The sequence below is a fragment of the Panthera pardus genome, unplaced genomic scaffold, assembly GCF_024362965.1.
Source record: "Panthera pardus isolate Hobbes unplaced genomic scaffold, ASM2436296v1 HiC_scaffold_27, whole genome shotgun sequence".
NCBI classification, from domain to species: Eukaryota; Metazoa; Chordata; class Mammalia; order Carnivora; family Felidae; genus Panthera; species Panthera pardus.
In genome coordinates this window covers 29,773,681-29,796,002 of record NW_026526843.1, presented here as the reverse complement: position 1 = coordinate 29,796,002, position 22,322 = coordinate 29,773,681, and the positions used below count along the sequence as shown (strand labels likewise).

Sequence of the window (22,322 nt, the reverse complement as noted above, 5' to 3'; positions counted from 1 at the left end):
GATTTATCGACGTCATGGTGGTCTTCAAGTCAGAGAACAGGATACTAGGAAGGAAGCTCAGAGCTCATACATTCAAGTCACCCTTGTATGAGTCACAAAAATAAGGCCCGAGAGGTAAAGTGACTTGCTGAAGGGTGTAGACTGTTCCCGGCCAAGCTGAGATCAGAATCTCGGTCACCTGACTCCTTAGCCAGTGCTCCCCCAGTCATTTGCACTGCCCTGAGTTTGTTTTGCTTTGTTTTTTTCTTCTTCCTCACAGAATGTATCACCTTTTGAAATTCATTTTGTACAGGTTGGCTATTCCCGCCCTGCCCCAACAATGGCAGCTCCATGAAAACAAGGAACTCATCCATTTCGGTTTTAGCACCACCAACACCTGGCTCCTGTAGACGCTCCATAGGTACTTGTTGAATTAAATGAATTGCTGAATGAATGAAGGCTCTTCCCGTTGTCCCAATCTCGTGAAATTCATTTTCTTGGAGCTTACATTTTAAGCCGATTTATTATTTCACAGCTGGGTTAATTTCAGCCTAAACTGCCAACTTTTATCACAATCAGCATTGTATTCAATACACATCTCTCCTAGAAAGAGATTTGAAAAAAATAAAAACTCCTTCCTCTCAGCTTGGATTAAAGCTTTCCCACCATATAGCAACAAATAATTGCAGTCTGAGTTTTGAACTTGGGTTATAAAATGAAAGGCTGGGGCACCTGGGTGGCTCAGTTGGCTAAGTGTTGGACTTCAGCTCAGGTCACAATCTTGCCTTTCGTGAGTTTGAGCCCTGCATCGGGCTCTGCACTGCAGAGCCTGCTTGGGATTCTCTCTCCCTCTCTCTCTGTCCTTCCCCCGCTCTCTCTGTCTCAAAATAAATAAACTTACAAAAAAAAAGAAAGGCAATGAAACTGATGTTAGGGGCCATTTCCCCTGGGACCACCATAACTGGATTCCATTTGTAATTCCCACTATGGAAAAAAACACTTCCATCCTCTAGAAAACGAAACAAAAACTTGCATGATATTCCATGACCTTCTTTCCCTGGTAATCCTTCTGATCAAAAAATCCTTCAGCCAACCTGTCTTCAGCCCAGTGAGTAAGAGCTGAAACCTCTAAGCAGAATTATCTGAACAACGGTTGAAGGGAGGTGTGGGAGGGAGCAATGAGAAAGTCAGCCGTCACAATCTTTTAAAACAATTTTTTTAATGTTTTATTTATTTTTGAGAGAGAGACACAGAGACAGAGTATGAGCAGGGGATGGGCAGAGAGAGAGGGAGACACAGAATCCGAAGCAGGCTCCAGGCTCTGAGCTGGCAGCACAGAGCCTGACGCGGGGCTCAAACCCATGAACCACTGGATCATGACCTGAGCCGAAGTCAGATGCTTACCGACTGAGCCACCGAGGTGCCCTAAGGCAGCCATCACAATCCTAAAATGATCCAGAAACTTGGTGTAATCATCCATCGTCCTCTCCTCCATCATCTTTCTCTGCTCTAACACAGGCCCTTGCCACTGTCTTTACACTACACACACACACACACACACACACACACACACTCTGACAGCTCTGAGCTGTCCTTTCCCTGCCCTTTCCTATGGGGGAGTCAGTGAGGGATGAAAAGAGGGAAACCTGGAGCCTGGCCCTACCCCACCCCCATAAACGACCCCAGAAATTAGATCACCGAAAATTCTTGACCACAGTAGTCTGCACTACAATATCCTCTTGCGGAATGTTTCGTAGTGGATCAAAAGCAATAGCTGAGTGCTCCCACTGATCAACTCTTGGTAATTTGAGCATCAAAATTATTAAGGACAGCAACGAACTATTGAAAAAATAGGAAGCCTTAAGTCCACAGCGATACGAAGTAGATAAAGAAGTAACGTGGGAGAAGGGAATGCCCTCACTTACTATGTGCTGACCAGTAAAGATGAAGGGAGTGCTCGAGTTGGAAAATCGTCATTTTGCAGATTGGTTCAGGCAAGAATTATCAATAGATGCTAAATCTAGGGGGGGGATTTTTGAGGAGCAGTAGGATATGTGCATGAACTTATGGTTTCCCCCCACCGATTATTAGTAGCAAAGAAGGGGGGAAAAGCCCCAGTAATTATATAGTGGAGAAAGTGGGCAACACCTTGACCTAAAATGAAAATAATCTATTTTTTTAAGATTTTGTCTCATTTAAAGTTTGTTTATTTTGAGAGAGAGAGAGAGAGAGAGCAAGCAGGAAAGGGGCAGAGAAAGGGAGAGACAGAATCCCAAGCAGGCTCTGTGCTAACAGCCTGATTGCGGGGCTTGAATTCACAAACCATCAGATCACGACATGAGCCGAAACCAAGAGTCAGACAGTTAACTGAGCCACCCAGGTGCCTCAAGTATGTGGATATACTTTATAGTATTCTCATAATTTAATTCCAAAATTAAATGTTTGAAAAGTGAAATAACTCCCTACCTTGCTGAAAAAATCTCAATCTAGCTACCTCTTAATTACTTTTTATTGTGTGTCCAACTTTACTGGGCTCTCTGAAGCGCTATAAATGATGTTCCTACCCTTAGGAAGCTTAACATCTCTTGGGGAGGGATGTCTCTGAAGCAGGAGGCAGCAAAGATAAGAGTTCAACTAGCAAGTTTGAAAATGGAGAAGAGATCAGGATACGTGGATGGGGTCAAGAAGGACGTCGAGGAGAAGGTAGGGCCTGAGCCTCGAAAGCAGGATCTAAATCAGTAGAGGATATTTTAGACAGAGTCGCCAAATAGTTTCTGTAACTCCAGGAGAGGCCTGTGCAGACTGAGGGACTAGAACGAAGACTGGGTATCAGGAAGGATCGAAGCATCTGGTTGAGTAGATGAGACGCGGCTAGCCTGTAAGTTCCTCAAAAGCAGAATCTAACTGGATCTCATGCAAAAGTATCCCCCATAGCATAGGGCACTGGGCCGCACCCACAGAAGGTGTTCAGTATATCCTTATTGTTAGATTGAGCACAAGTAGGTTAAGCCCAAACCCAAAATAAGGAGTTTGGCCCCAAGTCTATACATAACAGATAGACATATACTTTTTTACAGGTGTTGAGCCCAGGGCAGGGACTTTCTAAAGCCCAAGCCAAACGAGCTAGGAGGTGGTGCAGGATCTGGAGAGACACCAGTGTAAGGTAGGACCAGGCAGCAAAACCACCGTGAGGTACCACTGTTCTGATACAGAACTCTTTCAAGGGGTACCCACATTTGAAAAGAGTGGCTTTGCAAGAAAGCTGTGCTTGTAGCAAAGAGAGGAGTCTCCCTAAGTGGGGGCATTTCGGATAGCAGAGGGTACTGCTTAATCTCAGGGCTTACAACTGGAGCCCTGGTTGCTAGGTCTTTGTTGAGGGTTCTAGGGGCCCAGCTCTCTCCCTAGAAGCAGTTGGCTTTGTCACCTGCTCAGCAGTGCCCCAGGAGCACGCCCTCATGGCCACAGCAGGCCCCTGGCCCCACCGATGCTCCAGCAAAACTGTATGCACATTTTAGTTAAACCCATCACCCACGCCCCCCCCCCCCCCCACTACCTTGCATTAAGTGTTCAGCCGTTTGTCTTTATTTCTGATTTCTTTCGACTGGCCAGTTACTTCTAATACCCTTGGGTTCGTTGATGCATCACTAAGCACTAAAATGCATTAGAGGTGGGGTCGGCAAACTACAGCTCACAGGCCCAAACCGGTCCCACCGCCTGCATTTGAAAGGCCCTCATGCTAAGAATGGTTTTTACATTTTTGGATGGTTGGACAAAATCAACAGCAATAATTCAGGACATGGGAAAATGAAATTCGCGCGTGAATTTTATTTTTATTTTTTTTAATGTTTCTTTATTTTTGAGAGAGAGACAGAGACAGAGTACGAGCTGGGAAGGGGCAGAGAGAGAGAGGGAGACACAGAATCTGAAGCAGGCTCCAGGCTCAGCACAGAGCCTGACACAGGGCTCGAACTCACAGACCACAAAATCATGACCTGAGCCAAAGTCACACGCTCAACCAACTGTGCCACCCAGGCGCCCCTCATGCTTGAATTTTAAATTTCAGTATCTATAAGTAAAGTTTTATTGGCACCCAGCTTATGCTCAGTCCTTTTACATAGTTATCTATGGCTGCTTTTGTGTTTGTGCTATAGTAACAGTTGAACAGGTTGCAGAGGCCACATTGCCTGCAAAGCCTAAAATAACTTACCAGCTGGTCCTTTATAGAAAAAGTTTGCTGACCCCTGGCTTACAACAATGGTTCTCAATATGGGACGATTTGGCCCCCCAGGAGGCATTTGGCAACGTCAGGAGACATTTTTGGTTATCACAACTTGGGGGGAGAGGTGGGTGCTACTGACTTCTAGTAGGTAGGGACGCTGCTGAACAGGCTACAATGCACAGGGCAGCCCCTAGACACCGAAGTCTCTGGCCTCAAAAGTCAATGGTGCTGAGGTTGAGAAACCCTAGATTAGAGGAACCTAAAGTACTCCAAGTAAAGGGAAAACTCCATCCTTAATAAGGGCTGTGGCTTATGGAACAACCAGGTCGTTAAGTTACATTAGCTCACGTAGCTTTCACAATCACCCTGCAAGGGAATTACTTATATTCTCCTTTTACAGAGAAGTTTTTAACCCAACTTGCCCCGGAGCACACACGGATAGCAAGGGTGCTAGGCTCCAGAGCCTGTATTTTTCCACACCTAAGTGCCCGCCCCTGCTCAGTGACGTCATAAGCGAGTGTTTCTCTCTCTCTCTCTCTCTCTCTCTCTCTCTCTCTCTCTCTCTCTCTCTCTCTGTCTCTCTCGACTGCCCCCTAGTGTGCGAGCTGCGCAGACGCAGGCCAGTGTCGTTTCCTCCGGTACAGAGAGGATAGGGACCACGCTAGGGTCTCCCGCATCTGACCAATAGGAAAATGAAGCCGAGGAAAAGAAAACCCTACCTCGACTGCAACCGGAATTGTCGAAAACTGACCGTCCTCCCCTCTTGTCTACTTTAATGCTGGGGACAACAGAAGGCTTCCCTCCCTGGTAGACCCAGGACATAAAGTCCTACTTGCTATCTATAGAATGCTTTTCCAGTCATAAAGAACAGTCATGTTCATGAATTTTCGGGATGCTCACATCACAGGGTTACATGAAAGAAAACATGCGGCGCAGAGTTCTGAATTTGCTTCGGGAATCAAAACTCATCCCAGAATCTTGGGAGGATCTGGCACTTCATTTCCAAGACACCTTTTATCCCGGGGGATAATCAGCTCAATGCAGCAGTTAAATCCACGCTAATGAAGGAAAAGTAGAGGACTTCCTGCCCCACCCCCACCCCGCCCCGTGGGAATTTCAGGCCTAAATGGGGAGGAGGGGCACAGCAGGGCCCACCTCCTAAGATTGCCTACCGGCTCACCTCCCTGAGCCCCTTAAGTCATTCACTTGGAAGGCAGCCACCCACTCCGCCCAGAGCAAGCCGTGGTGGAACGCATCCCTTAAGGATTTAAGATCAGATCACACAGCCATCGAGCATTTCTTTGAATTTTATTGAAAATTGACATGGACATTAGAAAGGTACCAAGCTAAACAGTGCTGGTTTCGGGAGGTTTCTCCTGGCGAATGAAAGCCCCAGAGGGGCAGTGACTGGTCACACTCTTGAGAAAAAAAAAAAAAAAAAAAAAAAAAGGGAACGAAGGAGAAGAAAGGAAAAACAAACACAGATTCTGGAAAACATGCAAAGAGGCTCTCTCAGGAGACCCTGGACAGCGGAATGGCGATGGTGGTAGGGCTATACGGGAATAAGCACACTCACATACATGGTATTTTGATGCAAGTTAAACCAATGAATTCAAGGCAGATTTCTCAACATCAAAGCTCTCCTTGCAGAACCCGGGTTGGACGGAACCCTCTCTCAAAACCCCAACTGGCCTTGGAGGGTTGAATGAAGTCATTTTGCTCTAAGTTTAAACCCGCCTCCTGTCTCTGCCTTCCCCACCTGAGTGTTAGTGGATCCACTTCCCCCCTTGCTGGGAGGGGAGGTCTGCAGAAGGTCTGTGAATGCTGAAGATAGGACTGTCGCGTGGCTTTCTCTTCCGTATTCAAAGATGTTTAATAGTGGCCTTAGACAGTCAACCCATCGAACCGGAGAATTGGCATTTAAAGAGGAAAAACAGAAAACTTGTGAACAGCACATCCACACCCACAGCTGAGGTCTCCGGCCCCAGTCACTTACACTTGGGTGAGTCGTCTGCAGTTGTCTCTCTGAGGTCACATTTGGTCCATTCTCCAGCTCTGAAGGTTCTTTTCCTGCCTTGTTAGGTTAGGACCTTTCCACTTAAAATACCAAGTAAGTCAGGAGAGAGCTTCTTGCCTGGACACAGGGACACATGAACACTTGTGGAGTGTGCAGTGTGTGTGTGCGCGCGCAGTTTGAGGGGAGAGGGGGTTGGTTCGTTTCTGGTTTGAGACATATGGAACCCTAACTCTTCTATAATGGCAGTCTTCTCCTTTAGACTTAGTGCAGCTGCTGGAGACAAGATTAAAAAAAGCTAGAGAGGGAGAGAGAAAAGAGAAAGAAAACACGAAATTAGCCGAAGAAAAAGGACATCCAAAGTAAGACAAGGCAAGGGGAGTGGGCAGTGCGAGGTAGCAGAGATTATACTTGGAGAAGACAGGTTAGAGATGGGGACACTGGGAAATCTGCCGAGAAGGTTTTTAAGAACACCACACACCAGTTTAAAGCTTCTTGTTTTAATTAAAAACAGCCACATGTGAATGCCAAATGATTAAAACCAAAACCAAAACCAAAAGTGATCTGCACCTCAGGTAGGAAAAGCAAACTTCTCGGCTTAAGAGAAATGAGGGGGTGTGTGTGTGTGTGCGTGTGTGTGTGTGATCGTGATCGTGATCACATGTGGGGATTTTCCAGGAAAGCTCGGACCATTTCTAATGACTGGTTTTGTTTCACCTGAAGTTAACAGAGTATTTAGGGTACTTAAGAAAAACAATAACCATTGTACTAATTAAATAGCCTTTTCACTGCAGAAGGAAAAAAGAAACCCTTTCTGTCTACAGTGAGAAAAGCTACCCAATAAAATAACTATTTTAACCCTTTTAATCAGCTTTCTAAAGGCCTCGTGTTCACTCCCAGGTTAGATTTTTTGTTTACCAAACTTCCTTGATTACGAGGATCATCTAGGGCACCTGGTAAACATTCGCAGGCCTGGGCCCCACTCCAGACTTCCAGGAAAGCCGACCAGCCAACAGGCACCGTCAGCAGAAACACTCAGTTCAGGAGCTGGCCTGGTCCGCTGCTTTGCCCGCCCCTGCCCACTCCATCCTCAGATATTTTTCTCTGGGTGGGGGGGACCCTTCAAAGGCCCTGTAATGCTAACTATTCATTTTCTCCAAACATCAAAAGACCTGGGTCTCCAGGAACATATAGGAACGGGTTGAATCCATTTGTGAAACGGATCGGGAGTCAGGACACACTGAATGTCGCCTGGCTTCTGCTGTGAAACAGAACTGGGACATCTGGCAAGTCCCTGGACCTCTCTGGGCCTCAATTGCCCTTACCGGGGAGGGGCGGGCGAAGGGGGTCATTATCTGTTTAATGGACCGAAATTTCTCCCTCGAGGCGAAATTTCTGCCTCGTCCCTGAAGTCCTCCCAAAGGCTGGGTGGGCTACTACTTTTGAAGTTTTCAGAACTCCTCAGGTCTCTAGTAGTTAATCCGTAAACAAATGTAAATGAGGGGGCCTCCTACTTGTAATGCAAATAATAACCCAGAATAATGGAGGTCCACTGGTTGTTTAAGTTTGAGGTTCTCGGGGAAATAGCTGTAAAACCGGACACGGAGACATCAAAGCTGCAAATAAGATGCCTTTCCCAAGGAGACTTGACAGCTTTAACGTAGCATCTCTCTGAGCTACTGGCTGAGTATCCACGTTTTTGTGTGTTTTATACTGTTTTGAACCTCCAAGCACGGGGTCTCCAAACATGCTCCACGATGAGACTTTCTAAAGGCCCTTTCTAGTTTCTCAAGAAACTAGCTTATATTTCATACTCGCCTCTGGTCACTAACCAATCAGTGACTCACCAAACAATACACAGCAAAACTGCGCGCTTGTTCTGCCAGCAAGAAAATGTAAAGTGTGTGTGTGTTTTTGTTTTTTCTACTTTTCGCTTCCTACCATGGAAGAGAGGAAACCCCCTCCCCATTCTCAACACTGCAAAAAGCCTGGAAAATTTGGCATAGCCTGGTTTAACTGTGTGTTTTTGAAGAAGAAGGAAAAAAAAGGCGATAAGGAAAAAAAAAAGACCTCAAAAAAACCAGAAATACAAAAGAAGGTCATGATCAGTGCCAGTGGACTCGGAGGCAGAACTCAAAAGAAGAAACGGGGCTCAAAGTGAAGTACACGGCAGGGGTGGGGGATGCTGCCTGGCACCCCAAAGGAAAGCTGTCAGTTAAAATAGGAGCCTTGGCTTTAAAAGGCTAAATGGAGTCCAGTCCAGCTGTAGCAGGGGATACTATTCAGTACACAGCCATGGATTACTGCAAAGGAAGGGCAGAGAAACGGCGTGTTAGCCACACATCATTGCCAGGTGACCTTCAGCTCGCTCGCTCGCTCGCTCGCTCTCGCTCTCGCTGGCCAAACACCAAAGGCCACACTGTACCTCGTGGCCCTGACGTTGGAGGGCTCTTTACCTCACACGGGTTCCCAAAGTCACTATCAGGTGGGCCCGTGATAAAAATTGGGGCTGGAACAGTTTTAGACTGGAGATAAGGTTTGGGACCTTCCAAAGCACAACACCTGGTGTTTGCCTCCCCAACCGATTGTCTCACCTCTTCTTATGGGGGCGGGGGGAGGGGGGGACACATGCAAAATACAGATTAAAACTCCTGACATGCGCTAAATAGACGGGAAGACCCATCAGTGCAAAACTGAAGACATTGCTTCTTTGACCGCTCGGTTTGGCAGTTTCCAACGTGGGGCTGCTACCGGCTCTGCCTGATTGGGGTGGTGTGGAGCCCTAAGGGAGATTACAAAGATACTGAGACACCTCAGAAGAATTCCAGAAGTCTATCATTGAAGACACTAGGCTGGTGAGAATATTCAGGTTTATTCTCCCTTCTGCATTTGTGGGGTACCCGGCATTATAGAGAGGAGAAATCTATGCTATGTTCTTCAGCGGTCGAGTTTTCTGGAAAGGGCTCGGCGTAACTAAACGCGTTCTGGATTTTTAACACAACTTGAGTGCACTTACTCGCGGAGCAACTCAAAACTGGAAAGGGCCGGGCTCGGAGGCCAGAGGGAAGAGGCACCAGAGGACCTCCTACTGGAGCCCTCTCAGAAGGGGCCGTGGCCCGGTGCCTGGGGACCAAGGGGAAGAGCTGACTGGCTCTGACCCGGCCACGGTGGACGCAAATACTTCAGGGGAACAAGCAGCAGTCACGAGCAGGGAAGCTGGTGGTGGGGAAGGGCAGATGGGACCATGGGACGTGTCACAGTGTGGCAAAGATGGCCGGGGAGAGGCCGGCGGGGGAGGCGCCAGGAGGGGGGCCGGGATGCGCCAGGCATCTCCGAACCACGGCGACCGCTGGCTTCTCGACCAGAGGCCAGACACCATCCTCAGACTCCCGGGCTTCTATAAACTTTGGCAGGAAGAGAGGGGAGGGCACAGGTGGCGTGCTCCCCCGGACGTGTTAAGGGGGAGTTAGAGAAAGGGAGGCCCAGCTCTGTTGCGCAGGAAAAGGGCGTCTACAGGAAGCCCAAACTGAAAATGAAAAGAGAAGTTGGGTTAATGAACGGATGGATTAATGTACCAAAAAAAAAAATAAAATAAAAGGTTAGAAGAAAATTGTCATGACGACTAATGGATAATTAGAATACAGCTATGTTAGAATAGGGTCTTACTGCATTGGCTCCTGGGAACATGCTTTCTCTCTCACACACCCCCACACACCTCTGAATGGCAGGACAGTGGCATTAAGCTGGCAAAATCATTATCAACAGCCACAAGAATACTTTCTTCTGAATTACCAGGTCCTAATGCCCCCCCCCACCCCACGCAGACACTACAGGAATCCTGTCAGCAAATCTCCAGGTGGCCTCAGGCCACTGGATAGAGCGGCCAGGCTCTCGGGCTCTTGGCCACCACCGACTGCGCTGTCCCTTAGGGGAAGCAGAGGGGGTGGAGCTTACTTGGGAGCAGCTCCAGTCAACTGACTGGTGCCCCGGGGCAAGACCGTTGGAGAAGTATCCGGGGATGGTTGAGGGGTTCTGCAATAGGGTCCGGACCACAGTTACCTGACAAACCTGAGCTACGGCAAAGCCATTATGGGCTTGTGCTCGCCCAGCACTTTCACCTTGCCGTCATTTAAACTTTCATGCCGGTGACATTAGCAGAGCAAGTAGTATCAATCCCCTTTTGAAACTTACGAGGAGACTGGGGAACAGAGATACCGACGGACGTTACCGTGGTCACAAAGAAAGAGTCACAGGATCAGAACCTGAATCCTTTGGCTCTTTGATCAAGACTCTTTCCATCACACTGACGTGTTCCTGACAACTCCTTGCCTGGGTTTCTAGCCTCCGTTTTATCACCCGCAAAGAATACGTTTATCTCATTAAATAAAGGCTATTAGATATTTGCGAGGGATAGTTAAAAGCATGTGCAGATGTGAGATGTGAGTATATTTGTAGTCACTTCCTCAGAGTGAACATATCCACACACCCACACATTCTCTCCCTCTCATGTGAATAGCCATTTATACCAGAAATTAGGCGTTCTGCATTCTTGTTCCAGTTCTGCCACTAACTCACTGTGTGACCCTTGGTAAGGCTCCGAAATCGCCCACTCCTCCATTTGCTCATCTTGCAAACTGAAGATTATTCCTTCCTTCTCTACCTCACGTGATTGTTGCAAGGTGAAAAGAATATATCGTCCGGAGACACGCTCTGGAAAGTGTTAAAACACTGTACAAAATGCTCACCTCTTATTTTAGTCTCTCTACTCCCGAGGGGAAGAGAGGCCTCAACACTGTGATGGCCTATGCTCTGGGCTGCACGGGAAGGTGGATATATTTCGGCGTGTGTGTACTGTCCACGTGCTGCACGCCCCCCACACACGCGGGTCAAGGGGCCAGTAGCCACCGACATACGGTATCTGCGACTGCGTACGGGTCACAGAGGAATTTCTCTTACAATTGCAGACAGCAGGCCGCAGCACCTCAAGCAATTTCGAAAGCAGTGAGGAAACAGAGAGCCTCCCTCTGCCGGCACTCCAGTTAATGAGGGGTGGCCTTTGTGATCCGCCCCTGGACCGAGGGCTTTGGGGAGGGGACAGGCTTCCTTTGTGGCTTTCAGATCCCGTGGGGCCAAGGCCTCCCTCCCCTATTTGGATTGGAACCACTTTCGCGGTCTACTGGGGAGAAGCCTGCCAGGAGAAGCCGACACTCGGGGTTGGGGTTGGCTGTTCCCACCGTGTGCCAATTGCTTCTCACTGGTACGGCGCGGCTTTAATGATCGTTTCGCCAGAATTCATTTTCATAATGGCTACCGACAGCGATCTACTCAGGGAAACCTGACCCGAGCTGTGACAAGCCACGTGCACCGAAACCCGAATCAACTGAGACCTAAGCTACCGCGATACAGCTTTCCTGCTGTCCTCACTGAAAATGGGGGAGCAAAGAACGGAGCTCCTCTGGGCGTCAGCCACTTGGCTGGGCACCAGAACGACAGCAGCGGACACACGCTGTAGGAGCTCGTGGCCTTCCTAAATGGAAGTCGGCCCTTTCATTCCTGTCAACCAACAGGGGCTCCGAGACTCGCCTGTCAGCCAGACAATACATCATCTCGTTGTTCTTTGAGGGTTGTTCCCTTTGGCTGTTTCAGGGGCTTTATGTTTCAGAAGCCTGCCTGGACTTCCTCTTCGAGATTTGCTTGAAAGTAGGATGTTTTGCCAGCTGTCCAAAGTCCCCAGAGTAGTAGCTGTGGCCATCGGTTTGGCGACTTCACAGCGGGCTTGCCATTTAAATCATAAACTACATTGGTGAGTGGGGAGAAGTCTTCTCAGTATTTTATATTCCCTGACCCAAACAAACCACGCGGAACAGGCATTTATGAGACAACTAGAGTATTCTGAACACTGACTAGAAATTTTATGTTAACAAATTGTTAATTTTGTAGGTGTGATAATGGTAGCGTAGTGGTTATGTTTGTTTGTTTGTTTGTTTGTTTTTTTAAGCATCACTGGCTCTTAGAGCTACATGCTAAAGTATTTCCAGATGAAACGATGTGGGTTTTGCTTTCTAGTGCTCCAGCATGTTTGGGATAATAGAGGAAATGGGATTGGCCAGATGTTGACAGTTGTTTGGGGGCAGGGTTTGGGCACACGGGGCTGCGTTATACTATCTTCTCTCTTCTTTTGTTCCTGTTTGGAAGTTTCTATGGTAAAGTATAAAAAACAGTATTAGGCCTAATTATGTTAAATGAAACATATTTATGTTTCCTCCCTGCTCACTGAGCCTAGAAGAATAGACAGAAGGTGCTTAATCATTGCTACAACCAACCTATAAACCACATGATGTCAGGGACGGCTTTTATTCAGTCTGTAGACGTTAACGCCTAGCCCTCAGGAATCCACGTTGCCAAAGGTTACCTGCTTACCTTCTTGTCAAAGGTGTACATGAAAGCTGGTATTCATAAAATGAAATGTGAGGAAGTCTCTATAATATTTGAAATCTCTTTTCTTCCACTTTTACTATAGGGTTTTTTTTTGGGGGGGGGAGGGGTGCACATAGCCAAAGGGAATTTGAGAACTTGAACCCCTTGAATAAGAAACAGCCATCACAGGGAAATAGAGAAGCAAGTTTCCATTGACTTGGAACATACCCAAACCTGGGGTCAATGCCAAGTGTGACATTGCAGGACAGCCTCGCAAACCCAAAAGCTTCCCTCGTCACTTACACGTTAGTTAATTTTGAAAGCAATGACTAAGGCACTTGTAAGAAAAAAAGAACGGCCACAATTGAAACCTCAAATATTGAGGACCCACGGGATCCTCCTGCGCTACTCAACTCTTCTAGCAGCGAGTCTGAAAACGCTCCGCTTTGAACCACGCAGGCAAACATTCCACACGTACACCTGAGACCACAGCAAACTATGTCCCCATACTGTAAAGTCCCAAGAGCTAGGACAGTGGAGCGGCTTCTTGCGTGATTAGATGTTGGGTGGGGAGTGGGATGTGGGGACATGTGTTCTAGAAGCCTCTGCCGGTTCTATTTAGAGTTAATAAAGCTTACCAGGACCCTGGGTCTCATGCAGCATGCAGCAAACAGCAGAGTTAACTGTAAAACAGTAAGAGCTGATGAAGAGGGAGTGAGCTTGAGGAGAAATCCAATATTATGAGCTGACACAAACAATGATGGGTTAGAGATCAAAGGAAATGAGGAAGAGTGGGGGCGGGGAGGAAGGGCGGGCTGGGAGGGACCCCGGGAACACCAATATTCTTTCGTAACCTCTTTCAGGGCAGCCAATGGAAATTCTGAGTACGTGACTCTATTACATCCAACCACCAACTCTTAAGAAGTGCCTCCTGCCACCGCCTCTACCCTCCAACACCCCCCCCCCCCCGCCCACCAGCAGCACTATGGGAGCAGAGTGGCCCAGATCTACAGAAGGGTTTTCCAGAATTTAGCCAACTGTTCATGGCATTACAGAAGAAGCCCAAGGAGCACCTGGGTGGCTCAGTCAGTTTAGCGTCCAACTTCGGCTCAGGTCATGATCTCATGGGTCGTGAGTTCAAGCCCTGCATGGGGCTCTGTGCTGACGGCACAGAGCCTGGAGCCCGCTTCGGATTCTGTGTCTCCCTCTCTCTCTCTGCCCCCTCCCCTGCTCACACTCTGTCTGTCTCTTTCTCTCAAAGGTAAGTAGATATCAAAAAAAATTATTAAAACAAAAAAAGAAGCCCAGGCCTGGGCCATTTCTGTGTCTGGAAAGATGGGAGACGACAGTCTATTTTGCCCTGATTGCTAATATGAAGTCCCACACGCCAGCAAGGTTTTCATACGTCTCGGAATTGGACAAAGGCGCCATCAACAATTACAAATATTCCTGGAGACTGGAGAGACACGCCTCCCTATATAGGGTCCTCTGCCTGGAGTGAGAGAGGGGGATCAGTTCACGTGAGACAACTAGGAGAGAACCTGGTCTGAGAGAAACTTCCACTGAATAACTGAATTGGGAGTATTTATAGTTTAGTGTCAGTGGGGTCCAAACAAAGGAATCTCCTAGTTCCGGCAAGCGGGCCATGAAGCTGCCCCAGGGATTGCGTTGACAAATACCACAGGCTATGAAGGCAGCCGGTTGGAGCCGGAAGACACATTTAGGTTTTTCTGATCTTAAAAATAGGAACCCATTCCTGCTGGTGCAACTAACACACAGTGCCAGATCAGTGTGTCCAGTGACACTTCTTTACTGGCTAGTTAAAGCTTATCCATCAGGTAACACCAAAAAAAGTTCATTAGTCAGTGATCTGACACCTAGTGGTTTAACTCCGTAACAAACATCTCTGGACTGATTGGTGAAAGTGTTCAAATTACACTTTTGAGTCATTGGATTGCCAAGTTGAGTGCCTACAAATATTAGATCTTTTACTGTTGTACGGAAGCCACTGTTTCACTCCTAAGCGATTGGCCAGGCACAGAGGCAAGTTAGATGTTTCCTCCTTCCGGCAAATGTCCAACAGTTGAGTCAGGAACAAGTAGCTAAGAACAGAAGGCAATGACCCTGGACACCTTTCAGACCCTCAGGCCCCTTTAGTAAGGACATCGCCCAACAATGCCTCCAAGGGCTCCCCGAGTCCCACTGCAGAAACTAGAGCAAAAGGGACGACCGGACAGTTCCTGGTGTTGTGTACATCCCTCTGGAAATGCTTCCCTGTCCTCTGGCTCCGGGATGACAAGTGGGTGACTTCGGCAAGCAAAGCCTGGCATCGGGTCAGGGTTATGGACCCACACGTAGGCGGGAATCCACGCTAGCCTGCCTTACCAGATCCCAGGAGACCTAGACACCCTGTGCAATCACTCTCCACCTTGAGGGTGGGCCACACGGAATCTACTAGCATCTGAGGTCTCCCCACCAAGTTCTCAGCAGCCCAGGCCTGAAAGAGCTAAGCAGCCAAGAGGGATGGATAGCACAGGGTGGGAGACCAGGACTGGGCAGCAGCCTTCAGTAGCAGCAATTCAACTGCTGGCTGCAGCTAAGTGAGAATGGGGTTGGGGGGGGGGGTGGTGGCTACAGGCATGGGGAGGTGAACACCTCGGACACAGGATGAGCAGGCCGGCCCGTGAGCCAGATCGGCGCCAACCTCTGGGGAGAAAGGGGGTGCCCAGAGGCTCCGCCAAGGCACTTTCTCTCCCCCCGACCCTCTATCTACCCTTCCTTTCATCCATCTCTTTCTTACAACTCTAGAGCTCTTTTGATTTCTTTCTTTCTTCTTTGTCCCCTCCCACATTCCGGTGGCCTCTCCTCTCCTGTCCCTCCCTCTCCCCCTACCTAGAGCTTTGCAGGGCTTTCCTAAGCGGCCGAGCACAGGTGCCAGGCCTCTGGGACGTCAGCCGTCCCCTACTCTCAAGTCACCCAAACTCAGGGGACACTGAGACCAGTTCTGGGTCCCCAAGTGCATCTGTCAGCCCACGGCTCACCTCGGGCCACCAGCCCTCAGGCCCATCTGTCTCCAGGCCCTGCACTGAGGGGGGGGAGGAGCAGGAGGAGAAAGAAGCCAGGAGCCCAGAGCAGCCTAGCACTTACTTTTTCTTCTCTTTGTCCCTTTTCAGCGTCTGGGAGCCTCCGGCCTGGGAGCTCTGCGACTGGAGCAGCTCAGCCGCCGTCTTTCTCTGTTTGAAGGCATTCACTTCATCATCCAGAGATTTCTTCTTATCCTCCAGTTTCTTCTTCTCGTCCTGGTGTAGCTTCTTCAGGCGGTCAAACTTCTCATGCAGCTGGCGGGGGGCAGAGGGAGTCTGAGGACAGTCCTTGCTTACAGTGAGTTCCCAGCTGAGCCGGCCCGGGGCGGGTAGGTACTGGCAGGGGGGGCGTCCTTCAGGGCCCTGGGACCTTAGGAGACTCTCTGCCAGGAACTGATATGAGGGCCCCAAAGGGCACCGTGTTCTGGAGAGTTCCCTTCTCCTGCCACTTTACCTCCACCTTTCTGCTCTTGAATATGGGCAGGGAACTATGACTGGCCATATTAATTGTGAGTAACAATAGCCTTTCTGTTATCATCTGTACGTCATGAGGAAACAGAAGGTTGAAGAAGTTAAAGAATTTGTCCAAGGTGAAACCATTCTTTAGAGGATGATATTGTGAGATCTCCCGATATGAAAGGGGCCCCTGCCTTTTCTTATGCGCCTTTAATCAAGGAGGATCATCAAGGATTGCAGAGAAGACTTCCGCAATGCCAAAGCTGCTCAGAGAAAATACTTGTCCTCAGACATGGAAAGAGATAAAAGAATTTTATAAAATAGAATGAGTGCAGAGACCTCAGCTTTGACCAAGGGGAGACCCAGCTAGCTCTGAATAGAACCAGACACCCAGGGGACACCTGTGTGGCTCAGTCGGTCGAGCGTCTGACTTGGGCATAGGTCATGACCTCACGGTTCGGGAGTTCGAGCCCTGCATCGAGCTCACTGCTGTCCGTGCAGAGCCCACTTCGGATCTTCTATGCCCCCCCCCCCCACTCTCTGCCCCTTCCCGGCTTGTGCTCTCTCTCAAAATTAAGTAAATTTAAAAAAAAATGAATCAGACACCCAAAGGAGAATGGGAAGTATATTCTGGCAGGCCGTTGTGGCGGCAAACTAGAATGTGATCGATTACCCTGAATACTAAGAATGGACCAAGCATAACCTCACTCGCTTTTGGAGAGAACTTAGGATTCTGTAGCACTCGAAGCACAGGACGGAGGGGGCCAGGTCTCCGGGTCCTACAGGTATTTGGGACTGCCACGTAGTGAGGGCCGGTGGGTGCCAGGCTTGCCGTGTAAACCAGCTTTCAGTAGCCACTTGGGGTAGGGTGGTGGAAGCCCTGCCCATCAGCTGCTCTAACCTGGCTTTTGTTCCTTGGCCTTTCATTCATCCATCTTTGAGATCTCCTCACAACTCCCTCCAAAACTACTGGGTGACATTTTTCTTTTTGGAAAGTGACACTGAAATAAAATCAATATCCATGCCATGGACTTTGGTGATGACCCTAGAGAGTCACAGCAGATGACAGGGGGAAGAGACTTGGGAAGTAAGTAAGTGCTTCCCTTTTATTTTTTTTAAATTTTAAAAAATGTTTGTTTATTTCTGAGACAGAGAGAGACAGAGCATGAGTGGGGGAGGGGCAGAGAGAGAGAATCAGAAGCAGGCTCCAGGCTCTGAGCTGTCAGCACAGAGCCCGACGAGGGGCTCGAACTCACAAACCGTGAGATCATGACCTGAGCCCAAGTTGGTCGCTCAACTAACTGAGCCACCCAGGCGCCACCCCCCACTTTTTTTAAGAGAGAGAGAGAGAGAAAGTGAGCACGAATGGGGCAGGGGCAGAGGGAGAAGGAGAAAGAGAATCTTAAGCAGGCTCCCACTCAGCGCAGAGCCCAACGCAGGACTCAGTCTCACAAACCGTGAGATCATGACCTGAGCCAAGATCAAGAATCAGACACTCAACCAACTGAGCCCCCCAGGCGCCCCGGTCCTTCCCTTCTGTATGGGTCTCGAGGCCCAGAGAGGTGAAGCAGTCACTGACGGCTAAAACCGTAGCTGAGGCCACTGACTTGGGCAGCAGCGGGCAAACCGGTAGTGGACCTTGGGGACAAGGCAATGGCTGGAGGACGAACTTCACTCTGTCAGCCATGACTTACCTGATGAAAACCCCAGATAGACCAACAGGAGTTTAAAAACTTGCCAGGGCTGCACAGATGTTCCCTTACCGCTAATGTGAAACGGGGACCAAATATCCAAGTGACCGGGGAAATGCCCCAGCTGTCACTGATGTAGGTTTCAGCAAGGTACTTAGGACCGCCTGGGAACACCTTACCCTGTGGCCGTCAAAGCAGGTAGCGTGGGGTGGGACAGCCAAGAAAGTGATCACCTGTCCCTACCAAGCTCTGACCTGCCAGGAAGAGGGAAAAGAATGAGTCGGCACCTGACTCTGAGGGGGTAGGTCAGGTCTTGATTCTTGAGCAGCGTTGCCCACTAGAACTTTCTGCAGTGATGGAAATATTCTGTACCTGGGCTGTTCCAATCCGATCGCCACTAGTCACATGAGGACTGAGCATTTGAAATGCGGAGGAACCGAGTTTTCAATTTTACTTAATTTTAATTCATTTAAATTTAAATAGCCCCATGTGGCTAGTGACTACCATATGGGAGCGTGCAGCTCTAGAGAATTACGTAGCATAGCGCAGAGAATGAGAACACACCCTGGCCTTGGGGAATGAGGGATCAAAAAGACATGTATCTGGGGCTGCCTGGGTGGCTCCATCGGTTGAACGTCCCAACTTTGGCTCAGGTCATGACCTCGCATTTGAGTTGGAGCCCCACGTTGGGTTCACTGCTATCAGCGCACAGCCAGCTTCGGGTCCTCTGTTCTCCTCTCTCCGCCTCTCCCCCACTTGAGTGCACCCTCTCTCTTTCTCTCTCAAAAATAAAGAAACATTAAGAAGAAAAGAAGACATAGATCTCTCAGTGCCCTCGGTGCCAGCCAAGGCGGGGCTGCAGATACCACACCCCTTCCTGCCTGGAAGCTGCAAGGCTCTAGCCGGCTGTGCCCTCGGGGCAGAAGCCCCTGCTGTGCCCAAGCTCAGCCCCCTCTTTCCTGCCTCCTGGGCACTCAGGGTCGCATTTACCTCTTTCTCTGCCTCTTTAAGTTCAGCTTCCTTCTCTTTGACTCTCTGGACGAACATCTGTCTCATCTCTTCCTCTTTCTTCTGGAGCTCCCCTAGGAACTCGTTCCTTTTGGCCTCATACGTCTCCTGTAAGCTGTAGACACGGTCAGGTTAATCCCCCTGCCTCTGGAACAGTTCCCATTCAATGAAAACTGGTGCCAGCGATCCTCCTCGGGTTCCCCCCAGCCTCCCCCAATTCCGGGACGGGTGCAAAAACAGAACCGCAGAGCTGCAGGCAGCTTGCCTAGCATGTGACTGCAGGATCACAGGGCTGCTTGAGGGGGACAGGGCAGCCCTGGTGAACGGACACAATATTTAGAAGCAGACTTAGAACATCTGCTTCTGTGCCCTGGTTATACAGGCGAGGAAACCGGACCAGAGAGGTGAGGTGATTTGCTCAAGACCACACGGCTAGTCAGGCGAAGGGCAGGGACTGGAAGCTGGGTCTCTCATCTCTTAATCTGGATCCTTCCTCTGCATTGTGCTCCCAGGTCCTGGCTCTGAAACTGACTGCAGTTTCAGAGTTAATAGTTAATGAGCTATTAACTAGCTATAATAGTTAATGAGCTATTTCTTTCTTTTTTCAAGTTTATTTATTTATTTTTTTTTGATGGGGGGAGGGTCAGAGAGAGAGGGAGAGAGAATCCCAAGCATGCTCCATGCTATAAGTGCCGAGCCCAACATGGGCTTGATCCTATGACCATGAAATCATGACCTGAGCCTAGATCAAGAGTTAGACGGTCAACTGACTGAGCCAACCAGGTGCCCCTTAATGAACTACTTCAAACACTTGGTGAGACTCCATCACGTGTTAGACACAGAACTAAGTGACACTATACTAGTCACTCAACATCTAGAGCTGACAGCCACTATGCCCACCATCAAGGAACTCATGGTCTACTGGGAGATGCCTAGGCCAAGTCTCCCTGACCCCAGCCTGGACTCAGTTTTATAGAAATAGGAGTCAGCCTAGTGAAGAAGAGGAGGAATCATGCTCCGAAGAGGGCGGCATGTGGAAAGGCACGTGTGGAGAAAGGATGATGTACTTGGGGAACCAGGCGTAGTTCAACATGGCGGGAGGGGATCAAGCAAGCTGTGAAGTAGAGGGCGTTGAGATTCCTGAGTCTGTCTGACAGGAGAGAGTAGGTGTTGGACGCTGTGTCACAGGCTTGGTCATGTATCCACTGCAGGGTTTTAAGCAGGAGGACTGGTTTTTTTTTCAGGCAATTTGAAAATGAGAAAGACCACTCTGGCTGCTGCATGATGGACAGACTTCCCAACAATCCAAATAAATGATGGGATCTCTGACTCCCACACACAAAAAAAAGCCACACACACACACACACACAAAGAATGAGATCTTGCCATTTGCCGCAATATGGATGGAGCCAGAGGGTGTTAACGCTAAGTGAAATAAATCTGTCGGAGAAAGACAAATACCATGAGATTTCATTCACATGTGGGATTTAAGAAACAAAACAATAGAACAAAGAAAAAAAAGACAAACAAACAAACAAAAAAACCAGACTCTTCAATACAGAGAACAGACTGGTGGTTGCCAGAGAGGAGGTGGGTGGGGTATGGAGGAAACAGGAGAAAAAAGAAAAAGAAATGATGGGATCTGAATGCGAAGGGCTGGTAGGGACAGAGGATTTGGGGGAAGTTAGGGAACAGTAAGGGAAGCAGAACTCCTGGAGCTTGGAAGCACTTTAAAATAATTCGGGGGGTGCCTGGGTGGCTCAGTCGGTTAAACATCTGCTCTTGGTTTTAGCTCAGGTCACGATCTCACATCTCCAGGACTTCGAGTCCCACTGACAGCACAGAGCCTGCTTGGGATCCTCTCTCCTCTCTCTGCCCCTCCCCAGCTTGCGCTGTCTCTGTCCCTCTCAAATAAATGAATACACTTTTTTTAAAAAAAGGAGTAAGCTGAAGAAAATGAGCGTGCCATGAGGCCAAGAAGGAGTAGCGAGAGAAGGACTCAAACCAGACAGGTCGGTGCTAGAAAAGCCAGGGCAGAGAGAATTTCCGGAAAGGAGGCAGTGGGGTAGGAATATCTAACGTTGAGTTAAAATCAAAGATGGGACTCAGAGCCCATCTGAAAGCTTTCTTAGCCGGCAAGTATCTCCCTGACTTCCTAATTGCAGCCTGACATTTCCTGAGAGGGGGACTGAGCTGTAATAAAGGGCACCACATGATAATTTAAAACGTGGGGCTTGGGGCACCTGGGTGGCTCAGTCGGTTGAGCGTCCGACTGCAGCTCAGGTCACGATCTCACAGTTCGTGAGTTCGAGCCCTGCACCAGGCTCTGTGCTGACAGCCTGGAGCCTGCTTCACATTTTTGTCTCCCTCCCTCTCTGCCCCTCCCCTGCTCACACGCTGTCTCTCTCTCAAAATAAATGAAGATTAAAAGAAAAAATTTTTTTTAAATGTGGGACTTATGTCACGCCGCATGCATACAGATCAGACGATGATACTTGGCGTGTGGTTCCTGTCGGCATAGCAAACCGCTTTCGAAAACGGTCCTCTTCTCCGAAAGCACCTCAAGTTCTGATTTGAGACGGACGTCAATGGTTATTAACACCCGGTGGTCAAAACAAAACTTGCGCCTGAACGCCAGACACTAGGGACAGCGCCTGAAGGGCCTGAAGTTCACTGATACGCGTGCAATGACGGCCACCTGGTCCCATCTGGTTTGATAATGGGAAGGAGGGGAAGGAGCGGATTGGACACCCGGCGGGGCAGTCGGAGTCTGCTGAAGGACGTGGGTCGGAGGACAGGCACAAACTGCCACATTGCGGAAAAGAGCCTCGGCTCAGGGGTCCCCTCTGCTAGAGCTGCCCGCGGCTAGTGCGCATGTGCCTATGTGCGCGCGCAGCAGGGAGCTTGGGCGCCCCGCCCCCTGCCCGCCGCCCGCCGCCCGCCGCACCCCGGGTCCTCTGGGCCTCCGGGGCCCGGGCGCTCGCCAAGCCCGCTCTGCCACAGCCGCGGGGGCGACAGAGTGGACCGGGCAGGTGACAGCCCTGCTGCTCTAAGGTCTCGGCACCCGCGTCTCGCCTCCCGTGTGAATTCTCCCGGGCAAGCCTTCCGCAGCCCCTGGGTGGGCTGGGCTGGCCAGAGAGGTACCTGAAGGGCTTGCTGTCGGGGTCGGTGTCCTGGAAGCCCATCTCCTCCAGCTTGCAGCGGCGGTACAGCTCGTAGTGCCGGCTGTGGGTCTGCTCCCGGAGGTCCTCCATGTTCACCCGAATCAGCATCTCCCGCAGCTTCACAAAGTCGCAGTGGGCCTCGTTCTCAACTGCACGGCAGGGGCGGGGGCATTGAAAGCACACTGAAAGGCAGGCTAGGAGCAGCGGAAACGGACAAAACGACGGGCCAGGCGCCTAACAGCGACATCGCCTTTCCACCTCGCGTATGCAGAGCCCGCGAATGTGCCTCCT

The 22,322-nt window shown here is 49.5% G+C and overlaps 1 protein-coding gene across 7 annotated transcripts in view; it reads right to left on the bottom strand.

Annotated features, from left to right (window-relative positions):
* Positions 1 to 5,489: 5,489 nt before the first annotated feature.
* The window catches only part of SEPTIN6 (septin 6), a 67,163-nt gene continuing 50,330 nt past the window's right edge, over positions 5,490 to 22,322 (bottom strand). For 3 of the 7 annotated variants that reach the window (XM_019421873.2, XM_019421871.2, XM_053892108.1), the window contains 4 exons: positions 22,012 to 22,180; positions 18,850 to 18,982; positions 15,777 to 15,967; positions 5,490 to 8,515 (listed from right to left, as the gene is read on the bottom strand). In XM_019421873.2, the coding sequence (XP_019277418.1) occupies positions 8,491 to 8,515; positions 15,777 to 15,967; positions 18,850 to 18,982; positions 22,012 to 22,180 (518 nt within the window). In that variant the 3' untranslated portion in view covers positions 5,490 to 8,490. Of the gene's footprint in view, positions 8,516 to 9,065; positions 9,739 to 10,569; positions 13,313 to 15,776; positions 15,968 to 18,849; positions 18,983 to 22,011; positions 22,181 to 22,322 lie in introns of those variants that run through there. The other 4 variants (XM_019421868.2, XM_019421867.2, XM_019421866.2 and 1 more) reach the window with 4 other exon arrangements.